Consider the following 10,807-nt stretch of genomic DNA (forward strand, 5'->3'; position numbering starts at 1 on the left):
TACAGTGCCTTGCGAAAATATTCATACCTTCATTTTTTTTTCCATGTTTTGTTATGTTGCTGCCTTATGTTAAACTGCTTTAAATTTACTTTTTTCCCACATTAATCTACAGTCCATACACCATAATGGTAAAGCAAAAGACAGGTTTTTAACATCTTTGCTAATTTATTAAAAATAAAAAAACTTAAAGGGATAGTTCACACAAAAATTAAAAGTCTGTCATTAATTACTCATCCTCATGTCGTTCCAAACTCGTAAGACCTTCGTTCATCTTCGCAAGCTGAAGTAATAAAATTACTAAAACTGAACAAAAGCTAAATAGAATATTAAAATAATAATAATAAAGAAAAAAAGCACATAAAATTACTAAAATAAAAACTGAAAATATAAAAGTAACAGCTAATTTAAAATATTAATAAACACTATAATAGTATATAAAAAATACTAAAATTACACTCCTGGTAAGAATGTTTCTATGAAGTTAAGTGCTGCACAATAATTCTTTAAAAATGCTTTTGTATTCTATGGTAGAAAAAGATCTACATACACATTTGAAACGAGATGAGGTTGAGTAAGAAATGCTGTTTTTGGCGGAACTATTCCTTTAAAGGGGTCATATGACGTTGCTAAAAAGAACATTATTTTTTGTATTAGTTGTAATGAAATGTGTTTATGCAGTTTAAGGTTCAAAAAACACATTATTTTCCACATACTGTACATTATTGTTTCTCCTCTATGCCCCGCCTTTCTACATCTCAGATGATTGAATGGCTTGTTTTTGCTTTGTAGTCAACCAAAATTAAGAAGGGAAGTAAAGGTGACTGCACCATGCTGAAACCTTCTCTAATGGCCTCCGTACCTGTAAGTCAGACTCCTCGAAACATTTTCACCTGGTTTCATTCACATCAATCATGTTTAAATCTCACACTCCTGTTTCCTCTGTCAGGAAATAATGGACCGGATCAATAAGAACGTCATGAGTAAAGTGCAGGAGATGAACTGCGTGCAGAGAACCCTGTTCAAACTGGCCTACGACTACAAGCTCGAGCAGATCAAGAAGGGTTATGATGCGCCCCTGTGCAATATGTAAGAGGAGATTAAAATAGGTCTTCGGTTAATCACATTTGCTCTTGTTAATGAGTCTGGAGTTTTAATCGTCTTTGTTCCCTCGTGTTCAGTTTGTTTAAGAAAGTCAGAGCTCTGCTGGGTGGAAACGTGCGGATGATGCTGTCCGGAGGAGCCCCTCTGTCTCCCACCACTCAGCGCTTCATGAACATCTGCTTCTGCTGTCCTGTTGGTCAGGGTTACGGTCTTACTGAGACCTGTGGAGCGGGAACTATAACTGAGGGTGAGGAGTCCTGCTACATCTGAGCATCTTTTCCGGCCCATCTTGCACTATTTTAATATTACTTCTGAGCTTTGTCCCAGTGCTTCAAACTGTGAAATAATGATGACATCTTCCTATGTTGTGCAGTTGCTGACTATAGCACAGGACGAGTTGGAGCTCCTCTAATCTGCTGTGAGGTCAAACTCAAAGATTGGGCAGAAGGTTGGTAAATACTACCAGTTTTCCTTATTGTAGATACTTGTTCATATCTTAAATCTTAAAGAAGTAATCCACCAAACATCTCCAAAAAGGACAAAAATAAACACTAAAGACATACACTATATACCAAGTTTACTAAAGTAATGCGAAAGCTTGCTTTGAGGAACAGTCTTTCTTCACCTTTACCAATACTTCAGCATTCCTGTAGCTCAAACAGTAGAGCACAAAATATCACAAAGGTCATGGGTTCAATTCCCAGAGAATGCAGGAGCTTATACAGCTGTATCTTAATGCAATATAAGATTTTGATAAAAGCATCTGCATAATGCATGAATGTAAATGTAATCTGATGGCATCAGTGACACCAAAAGCATCATGTTTGGTGTCATGTGAGCTTCAGGGAAGCAGTGTTTGTATTTTTAACTGAAACTATTAAAAATGGTTTTGTTCATTAAAATAAAGCTAAGCTAAAAATCTTCCCACATAGTGACGTAGACATGTGGGAGCATGTTTAAACGAGGCGTTTTAGGAGGACGTGGACGAGTCTTAACTTTTATAAAGAATATCTCTTTGGGTTTGAGACTTTAGTCTTTGCAACTTTAGGGATCTTATCTATTCACGAACAGCTTGTAACACTCCAAAGAGAAAGGAAAACTTGAAATCGCATCATATGACCCCTTTAACCTGAAAAAAATTCAAACAGTTACAGCTGTCGTGATTCTCCTTATACATCAGGTGGCTATACGAAGCATGACAAGCCTCATCCACGTGGTGAGATCCTCATCGGCGGTCCTAATGTGACCATGGGCTACTCCCGGAGTGAAGGCTGTAATAATGAAGACTTCTTTGCGGATGAGAACGGCCAGCGGTGGTTCTGCACTGGTGATATAGGAGAGATGCACCCTGACGGCTGTCTTCAGATTGTCGGTATGTTTAGATTCAGCGTCATAATGATGTCTTCTTTCTTGTTTTAGTTAAAATCATATATTTGTTATCTATATGTATTATTCACATCTATTGTATGTAATGCCTAGATCGCAAGAAGGACCTTGTGAAACTTCAAGCTGGGGAGTATGTCTCTTTAGGCAAAGTTGAGTCAGCTCTGAAGAACTGCTCTCTCATTGACAACATCTGTGCTTACGCAAACAGGTTCGTATGCTCGGCTTTGTCTGACACATATGGGATGTTACTGACCCTAGCAAAGGGTCCTCTCTTTAGAACAGCAGACGTACTGTATACAGACCTCTTTTCTCTCTCTCTCTGCCCACCAGTGACCAGAACTACGTTATCAGCTTCATTGTTCCTAATCAAAAGAACCTGACAGCTCTTGCCAATCAGAAGGGCATTGAGGGCACATGGGAAGAGATTTGCAACCACCCAGTTATGGAAAGGGAAGTTCTGAGAGAAATTAAAGAAGTTGCAACTTCAAGTGAGTATAACCTAACAGTATTTATAGCAGCGAGGTAGGGGTGTGCGATATATATATATATATATATATATATATATATATATATATAGTCTGCGATAATATCGTAATTAGGGATGTCCCGATCAGGTTTTTGTGCCCCCGATCCGAGTTATTACTTTCAAAACACCCCTACAGAGCGCACGCATACATTACGTGAAGTTTAGATTAGTGCGCGTATGCATTTAGAGTGCGTTCTTTCACTGCATGATTCAGTCTATTAACATACATTTAGAATGATCACAAATTCAAGACATAGGGGCAGAAAATGTATATATTTATACCACTTCATATAGTTAATCAATTTCAAACGAAGAGTGCCGTTTTTTTCTCCAAAAATTACCACGATTAGAAATGTGATAGATTTTTTTTACAGCAGTTCAATAAACAAGAAGTTAAGTAAGAGACTTTTTAGACACCATATTTCCTGTTTATGCGGTATTTTGACAACAAAAAATTATTCCAAACACAGCCACAACACTGTTTTGAGTCTCTGAGCAACATGACGGTGTTTCGTTCCTGAATGAATCAACCGTTTAAATGATTCGGTTCAATCGCAATGACTCACTTATTAACAGTTTCTTGCTGCCACCTACTGGCGGTTTTAATTTCACATTAAATTTGTTGTTTGTTTAGTCCATCAGACTTTGTGCACACTTGACACTGACTTCACGCAACTTCAGCATACACTACCATATAAAAGTTGAATTCAGAAAGATATATATTTTTTAAAGAAATTAATACTTTTATTCAGTAAGGACCATTAAAATGATCAAAAGTAACAGTAAAGACATTTATAATGTTACAAACTGTGTTATTTTAGTATCATTAAGATTATAGTATCACTTCAGTTTTTATTAATATTGTATTAGTTTTTTATTTTTAATTATTTACTTAAATTTGTTTTATTAAGAAGTTCCATTTTCCATTTTGAATTTTATTCATGTATTCGTTATTTTAGTACACTAAACTAAATGAAAATTATTAGCTGAAATAAAATATATATTTTTTATAATAAAAATATTAAGCAGCACAACCATTTTCAACATTGTTAAAAATAAATGTTTCATTAGCAGTAAATCAGCATATTAGAATGATTTCTGAACTGGCGGTTTTAATTTCACATTTAAAGTATCCTTTTATTATTTATATTATTTCAAATATCAGTATTAACGTTTTATGTTTAATATATCAAAACATTATTTATCCATTTGTAATTGCAGGTTAAATGCATTCATGTCCTGCATTAAACAGTGTGTAAATACATCAAATGCCACTTCAGATGCAGTTTCTGTGTTTCCTCTGCATTGCAAAGATTAATTTAGTTGATACTGATTTATAATGTTACAAACTGTGTTATTTTAGTATCATTAAGATTATAGTATCACTTCAGTTTTTATTAATATTGTATTAGTTTTTTATTTTTAATTATTTACTTAAATTTGTTTTATTAAGAAGTTCCATTTTCCATTTTGAATTTTATTCATGTATTCGTTATTTTAGTACACTAAACTAAATGAAAATTATTAGCTGAAATAAAATATATATTTTTTATAATAAAAATATTAAGCAGCACAACCATTTTCAACATTGTTAAAAATAAATGTTTCATTAGCAGTAAATCAGCATATTAGAATGATTTCTGAAGGATCATGTGACACTGAAGACTGGAGTAATGATGCTGAAAATTCAGCTGTGCATCACAGAATTGTTACATAATATATTCAAATAGAAAACAGTTCGTCAAATTATCGTTATAAAATCCCAGAAAATATCGAGATATAATTTTTTGTCAATATCGCACACCCCTACAGCGAGGTATGTGGTGTAAAAGTGCGGACACAAAATGTGGACACCGTAACAAGAAATTCACTGATCTAATTAAGACAAGACCCCTGAAGGCCTGCCTAATTTGAATTTTTGGCAAGAAAAACATGCACAAGATTATTATTTTTTCATCCATTTTATAATATTGTATTAGTTTTTTATTTTTAATTATTTACTTAAATTTGTTTTATTAAGAAGTTCCATTTTCCATTTTGAATTTTATTCATGTATTCGTTATTTTAGTACACTAAACTAAATGAAAATTATTAGCTGAAATAAAATATATATTTTTTATAATAAAAATATTAAGCAGCACAACCATTTTCAACATTGTTAAAAATAAATGTTTCATTAGCAGTAAATCAGCATATTAGAATGATTTCTGAAGGATCATGTGACACTGAAGACTGGAGTAATGATGCTGAAAATTCAGCTGTGCATCACAGAATTGTTACATAATATATTCAAATAGAAAACAGTTCTTTTTACATTGTAATATTTCACAGTATTACTGTTTTACTGTATTTTTGATCAAATACATGCAGCATTGGTGCGCATAAGAGACTTTTAAAAACCTTTAAATAGTGGAGTTGTATAAAATGTTGTGGACTCAGAGCATGTCTTCTAATGGTCTTTCCATCACTGTAGTTAAACTCCAGCGCTTTGAGATACCAGTTATGGTCCATCTGAGCCCGGAGCCTTGGACCCCTGAAACGGGCCTGGTGACGGACGCATTCAAACTGAAGAGGAAAGAACTGAAGAACCACTATCTCAATGACATCGAAAGAATGTATGGCCACAAGTAGGACCTCTATCACAGCCAAAGACATCTTCATCAGCTCCTTGCTGTACAACATTGCTGTATATCAATAAATGTTAAAACACCATTTGCCACAACTGTCACCACTGCCCATTGCTTAGTGATGCGAGCAAATTTTCAAAGACGAACAGTGTTGATAAGCCATTGGTCTGTGTATTTTTATTCCTGAGCTTTGTGGGCTTTTCATTCAGAGCTCTGTAGTCTCTCTGCTGTGAAATAGTTTACAATTAATGTCGTAGCTGATTAGTTTGAGACCTGTTGGGTAAAGGACGATATTTATCTTATCCAGCATAAAGCATTCACTAATTTCTCCTTTTTGTATACAAAAGGAGTCTCTTGTGAAAAGGATTTCATCCATACAACAGCGATATACTGCCATCACCCTGCGCTTTCTTTTTTCGAACGTGTGAAATTCTATTGTTTGTAAAAATGTTCACTTGTTTGGTTTAATAGAATTTGAAGACACAAACCGCTAGCTGAGGTGAAGTCTTTGCACAGCGGAACTCCGCCTCCTTGTAGACGCAAGTAATATATAGTGATGTTTCTGTGCCTTCTGATTGGTCACTATTTTAAATGTTGATTCCCTATTGGCTGCAAATTAGTATTTGATTCCTGTGCTTCATTCATGCAGCGCACTAGGAGTTAGAGTCTTCATAATGGTTACAAACCATGTTTTTTATATACTTGAGATTTCTTTTTGTTTTGGTTATGAAAATGTATGTAATGTTTTGAATACTAATTGACGCATTTACTAGTGCGCATGGATTGACTCAGGACAGGTTGAGATGACTGGCAAGTAGTTTATTGCTCATTTGACCTGTTTGGTGGACTGAACTTAAATGAAGGGAACATTTTTTTTAGGAATAGTTTTTCCCTCTCAAGCCAGAGGTAAAGTTTGTATTATATCTGTATCATCTTTTCACGTCAAGATTTTTTTCAAACCATTCATTTTACTGTTAACAGTGTCTTGATTGTCACAAGCTCGCTTGTCTGTCGCAAATTCCACTTCTGCAGGCTTTTAATATATTTGGTAATATGTCATTAAACCAGTCCTCAATACTTAATGTATAAAGCTGAAAAGGAACAAACCCAAGAATATGAATTTTGAGGTTGAGGAACCCTTGTCAGTCAGTTAATATTGTATTCTGTATTTTAATTTATTTGGTCAAACCTAGACATTTCATTTGAATCCTTGTTTAATTTATTTCCTTTTTTTTTAAGGAAGTGTGATCTGTTACAGGCACTGTAATTTGTTAGCTCTTGGGTTACCGAATGTCTCATTCTAGAAAGTGTTTTATTTATAATTATTTTGTCAGTTGCACTATTCTTTTTGTCAGGGATTTTTAGCCATTGTTAAACGAATAGCCATTAAGCCAACAAATTAATCAGTTTTTTCCCCACACAACCCTCAGGGTTCAAGTCACCACAAGCTAGACTATACAGCAGTCAAATGTTTGCATTGATAAATTGTGAATTCACTTGTAGAATGTTCTATGATGCTTATTTATTGTGGTTCACTGTATGTTATATTTGCTGAGGACAATTAAAATCGTTTTCTACTCAAATTGTGTGGTACGCCATAGTAGAAACAGTTTAATGGTCAATGGGTTTTATTTACAGAACATATTAAATTGCAATGAGTTTACAAAAATGAAAAAAAGCTATACAAAAGATTTGAAGCTGCAATTCAGTTTGCCCAGTCTTGAAAGCGAAAGCAGTCGCTTGCAATCTTCCATACGGGCTGGTCGCTGTTAGGAGAGGCTTGGGCAGTTAATAAGAAATTCTGGTTGAAGTATCTCTGCTTGTTTCCATCAAATTTCACTGAGCCAGCTGTAACCACCAACAAAGTCATTTGGCCTTGAGTTGCTTGTTCTGAAAAGAAAAATGGTATTTGATAAAACAATAGGGAAATATATTAATAATAATAATTAAAATATGATGAGCACGTTGTTGCATACCGTGCACAGGCTGGCAGTCAAGAGATTGCACTTGAAATTCACTGGAAGGAAGAGACTCGAAGAACTCGCTGAGAGCATCATGACCTGTGACTGCATTTCCATTCCACACTAGCGTAGCTTTGTCCAGATACAGCCTCGTCAAATTCTGAAAACATTGATTCATTATCATGAAGTCGTTAAATGCATTATGTTAATTAGCATAACAGATCGGGACACACGCTATTAGAAGTGCAGTTCAAATTCCAAGCATGAGATGAGCATACCCTTCTTCTCTTGTCCATACAGTCATAATAGATATTGACGAATTCGTCCGAGTATCTGCATGACTGATCAACCAGAGTCCTGAAGTCCTGATCAGTACCGAACACAACTGATGAGCACAGTTATGCAACATATTTGCATAAGTATTTAGATGTATGTTGGCATCAATGAACACTCACCACCGTTGAAGCCATGAAGTCACCGATCTCCCGCCGACTGTTTGTGATGTTCAGTCGTTGTGAGAATTTGATATCCAAACTACTATTAAAACATACAATAACCAGAGCGATTTAAAATGTAGGTAACGTTACGCGCCAGATGAAAAAAGCTGCGCAGCGTAAAATTACAGTATGTAAGAAAATTACTTGTAATCTTAGTTTATCCCCACGTTGAAAAGGGTGATATTGCGTGTAAAACAATATCAGAATTACGCTCTCTTACTCTTATATATAACGTTATATAAAAAATTCTACATCGAGAAAAATGTGCTCAAATGTGTGTGTTCACGATTATTGTTCCGCCGGAAAACTACACCGTCATTAAGTTCCCAACTACAGGAAGAAATGAAATACAAAGATGACAAAAGGCAAAGCAAAGTACAAAAATTATTAAAATACATACTTTCAAACGCACAAATATTAGAAATCTTATGACATCGAGAAAAATGTGCTCAAATGTGTGTGTTCACGATTATTGTTCCGCCGGAAAACTACACCGTCATTCTTCTTCTTCTTCTTCTTGGTTTTTAACGGCGGCTGGCACCAACGCAAATAGGTGCATTACCGCCACCTTCTGCTCCGGAGTGTGAAACAGAGTTTTAAATTCTATTTACCAACCCTGTATCTCTTATAAAATCAAAGAATACATTACTATTTATTTCATTTGCCCATTTTATTAAAACCACCTACACCGTCATTAAGTTCCCAACTACAGGAAGAAATGAAATACAAAGATGACAAAAGGCAAAGCAAAGTACAAAAATTATTAAAACACATACTTTCAAACGCACAAATATTAGAAATCTTATTGTTGTTGTTTTAATTTAGTCCACTGTTCTGATTTTCCTCAGCTTAACAATAGAGTTACATTTTCTGTTAGTAAGTTTACATATGCATATGTAAATTTGTAAATTATAATACGATTAATTAATAAAAATGTTTGAACATCTGTCTTACGATCATTTTTGAAGCCAAAATAGTACTTTTTTTTTCAAAACAGAAATACGACTGTTTGAAAATGTTTTCATAGCTTTCTCATTCTTTGTATTATACACCAAAATGTAACACAAAGCCAAAATAAATGTAAAGTAATTTGAGGGGTTTTATAAAAATAAAAAAAAACACACATATCCTTTTAAATAAAAATAAAGAATTTATAGAATATAAAGTTTCTAAATATAAAGTATGTGCGGCTACACTGGGTTTAAATGAAATCATACGGATATAATATAACCTACAAATTAGCCAAATGAATGGCTCAATCAGCGTTATTATTACAATTTTAGATACGTTTGTTAGTTATTGTATATTTCTTTTAATCAGGCACCATTCTGCGGCACCAAAGTAAGTCGTTTTATCCAATGAAATTGAAGCTTCACTCCACACTCCAGATCAGTAGGTGGCGGTAATGCACCTTTAAGTTGGTTTGCCAAAACCGCCAATATACATCAGAAGAAGAAGAAGAAGAAATTGCAGCTTGTCTGTTTGGGGCGGGGCCATTTGGATTGAATCGTTATACTGGCGTTCCCCAAAAGATGGAGGTAAGAGTATCAAATGTAGAAATCTGTAATTTGGCTTATACTGGGAAGTTTGAAGAACTGAAGAAATGCGCGTTGTCTGACAGCTCACAAGCGACGAGAACAGATCAGGTATGTGGGCAGTGTAGGTGCACATACACAGTTTCAGCATGATGCTATATTGAAGTCTGTGCATTGATTCAGAAGTTACAGTCACGTGTTTAAAATTCCGTTTGATACAGGACAGCAGGACTGCTCTGCACTGGGCTTGTTCAGCTGGACATGTGGAAATCGTGCAGTTTCTGTTGGATCTTGGAGCTGAAGTGGATCTCAAAGATGATGTGAGTCAGCATTGTGTCATGCTTCAGTCCAGAAGCCTTACGCTGCATCAATTAATGTTATTGTATTTCAAAAGAAACTTTCCTCTCGGTGTTATTACTGATCTCTAATTCATTTAAATGTGCAGTTCATACATGACATCAGGGTTTTTGTGGTTACATGTCCAGATAGTAGCACTACTGACACGTTGTCATTCACTGCATATCCTCTTGGTGGAGTTCTTTACTCTTTTATGTCATTCCAGGAGCGCGGTAAAGTTAGTTTTAGGTTTGATATTCGCTGGATATTCGCCTAGGCTGCTTTAGGGACCGTCTGCAAATTTACCTCTCAGTACAAAACGAAGTCCAATAATTAATACAAATTATGTTTACAACGCCATAGTAAATGCCTTGTGGGCAAACTGACAGAAAATATTTAACCAATATGTCGCCATAGACAATATCTCCCTTACTGTATGTACAGTACACAACTATTTTCTTTAAAAAATTACTGTAATTGCCCAAAAGGGTTTTATTTTATTTTACAAAGGTTGTAGTACATTCCTAGTGACCAGACCGACTCACTACAGGTGAAATTTTGCCAATTTCTCCCTTACTGTACATACAGTACATAATTAATCTTCAAAAACATTACTGTAATTGACTAAAAGGTTTTTTCATGTTCCAAAGGCTGTAGTACATTTGTACTTACAAGACTGACTTACTACAGGTGAGATTTTGCCAATATCTTCCTTACTGTACATACAGTACATAATTCTTCTTAGAAAACAATTACTGTAATTGCCCAAAAGGGTTTTTTTATTTTCCAAAGGTTGTAGTACATTCCTAGTTACAAGACTGACTTACTACAGGTGAAA

At 34.8% G+C, this 10,807-nt stretch overlaps 3 protein-coding genes across 4 annotated transcripts in view; 2 read left to right on the plus strand and 1 right to left on the minus strand.

The window, feature by feature from the left end:
- The window catches only part of LOC107707180 (long-chain-fatty-acid--CoA ligase 4-like), a 16,759-nt gene extending 9,536 nt beyond the window's left edge, over nucleotides 1-7,223 (plus strand). Inside the window, exons 5-12 of the mRNA XM_016511116.1 lie at nucleotides 790-861; nucleotides 947-1,086; nucleotides 1,179-1,348; nucleotides 1,475-1,549; nucleotides 2,282-2,473; nucleotides 2,581-2,695; nucleotides 2,818-2,975; nucleotides 5,487-7,223. Of these exons, the coding sequence (XP_016366602.1) occupies nucleotides 790-861; nucleotides 947-1,086; nucleotides 1,179-1,348; nucleotides 1,475-1,549; nucleotides 2,282-2,473; nucleotides 2,581-2,695; nucleotides 2,818-2,975; nucleotides 5,487-5,644 (1,080 nt within the window). The 3' untranslated portion in view covers nucleotides 5,645-7,223. The remainder of the gene's footprint in view (nucleotides 1-789; nucleotides 862-946; nucleotides 1,087-1,178; nucleotides 1,349-1,474; nucleotides 1,550-2,281; nucleotides 2,474-2,580; nucleotides 2,696-2,817; nucleotides 2,976-5,486) is intronic.
- Nucleotides 6,881-8,411, minus strand: LOC107707209 (NTF2-related export protein 2-like). Of its 2 annotated transcripts, XM_016511142.1 has the most exons (5): nucleotides 8,243-8,411; nucleotides 8,057-8,138; nucleotides 7,880-7,966; nucleotides 7,617-7,761; nucleotides 6,881-7,530 (listed from the first exon to the last, which is right to left on the minus strand). In XM_016511142.1, the coding sequence occupies exons 2-5, from the start codon at nucleotides 8,069-8,071 to the stop codon at nucleotides 7,346-7,348; spliced, it is 432 nt and encodes a 143-aa protein (XP_016366628.1). In that variant the 5' UTR covers nucleotides 8,072-8,138; nucleotides 8,243-8,411; the 3' UTR covers nucleotides 6,881-7,345. The 2 variants fall into 2 exon arrangements, with proteins under 2 accessions (XP_016366628.1, XP_016366627.1); XM_016511141.1 differs by having other exon boundaries at nucleotides 8,057-8,411.
- A 1,218-nt stretch (nucleotides 8,412-9,629) lies between these two features.
- Nucleotides 9,630-10,807, plus strand: part of LOC107707181 (26S proteasome non-ATPase regulatory subunit 10-like) — a 6,469-nt gene continuing 5,291 nt past the window's right edge. Inside the window, exons 1-2 of the mRNA XM_016511117.1 lie at nucleotides 9,630-9,744; nucleotides 9,855-9,953. Of these exons, the coding sequence (XP_016366603.1) occupies nucleotides 9,631-9,744; nucleotides 9,855-9,953 (213 nt within the window). The 5' untranslated portion in view covers nucleotide 9,630. The remainder of the gene's footprint in view (nucleotides 9,745-9,854; nucleotides 9,954-10,807) is intronic.

This window comes from Sinocyclocheilus rhinocerous, unplaced genomic scaffold (genome assembly GCF_001515625.1).
Source record: "Sinocyclocheilus rhinocerous isolate Xijiao unplaced genomic scaffold, SAMN03320098_v1.1 scaffold174, whole genome shotgun sequence".
Taxonomy (NCBI): Eukaryota; Metazoa; Chordata; class Actinopteri; order Cypriniformes; family Cyprinidae; genus Sinocyclocheilus; species Sinocyclocheilus rhinocerous.

What these genes read in the sequence shown, in the direction of transcription:
- LOC107707209 (XM_016511142.1), bottom strand. An exon ending in GTATGGACAAGAGAAGAAGG is followed by an intron (nt 7,762 to 7,879) that starts GTATGCTCATCT and finishes CAATGTTTTCAG; the next exon opens with AATTTGACGAGGCTGTATCT. An exon ending in TGACTGCCAGCCTGTGCACG is followed by an intron (nt 7,531 to 7,616) that starts GTATGCAACAAC and finishes TTTTCTTTTCAG; the next exon opens with AACAAGCAACTCAAGGCCAA.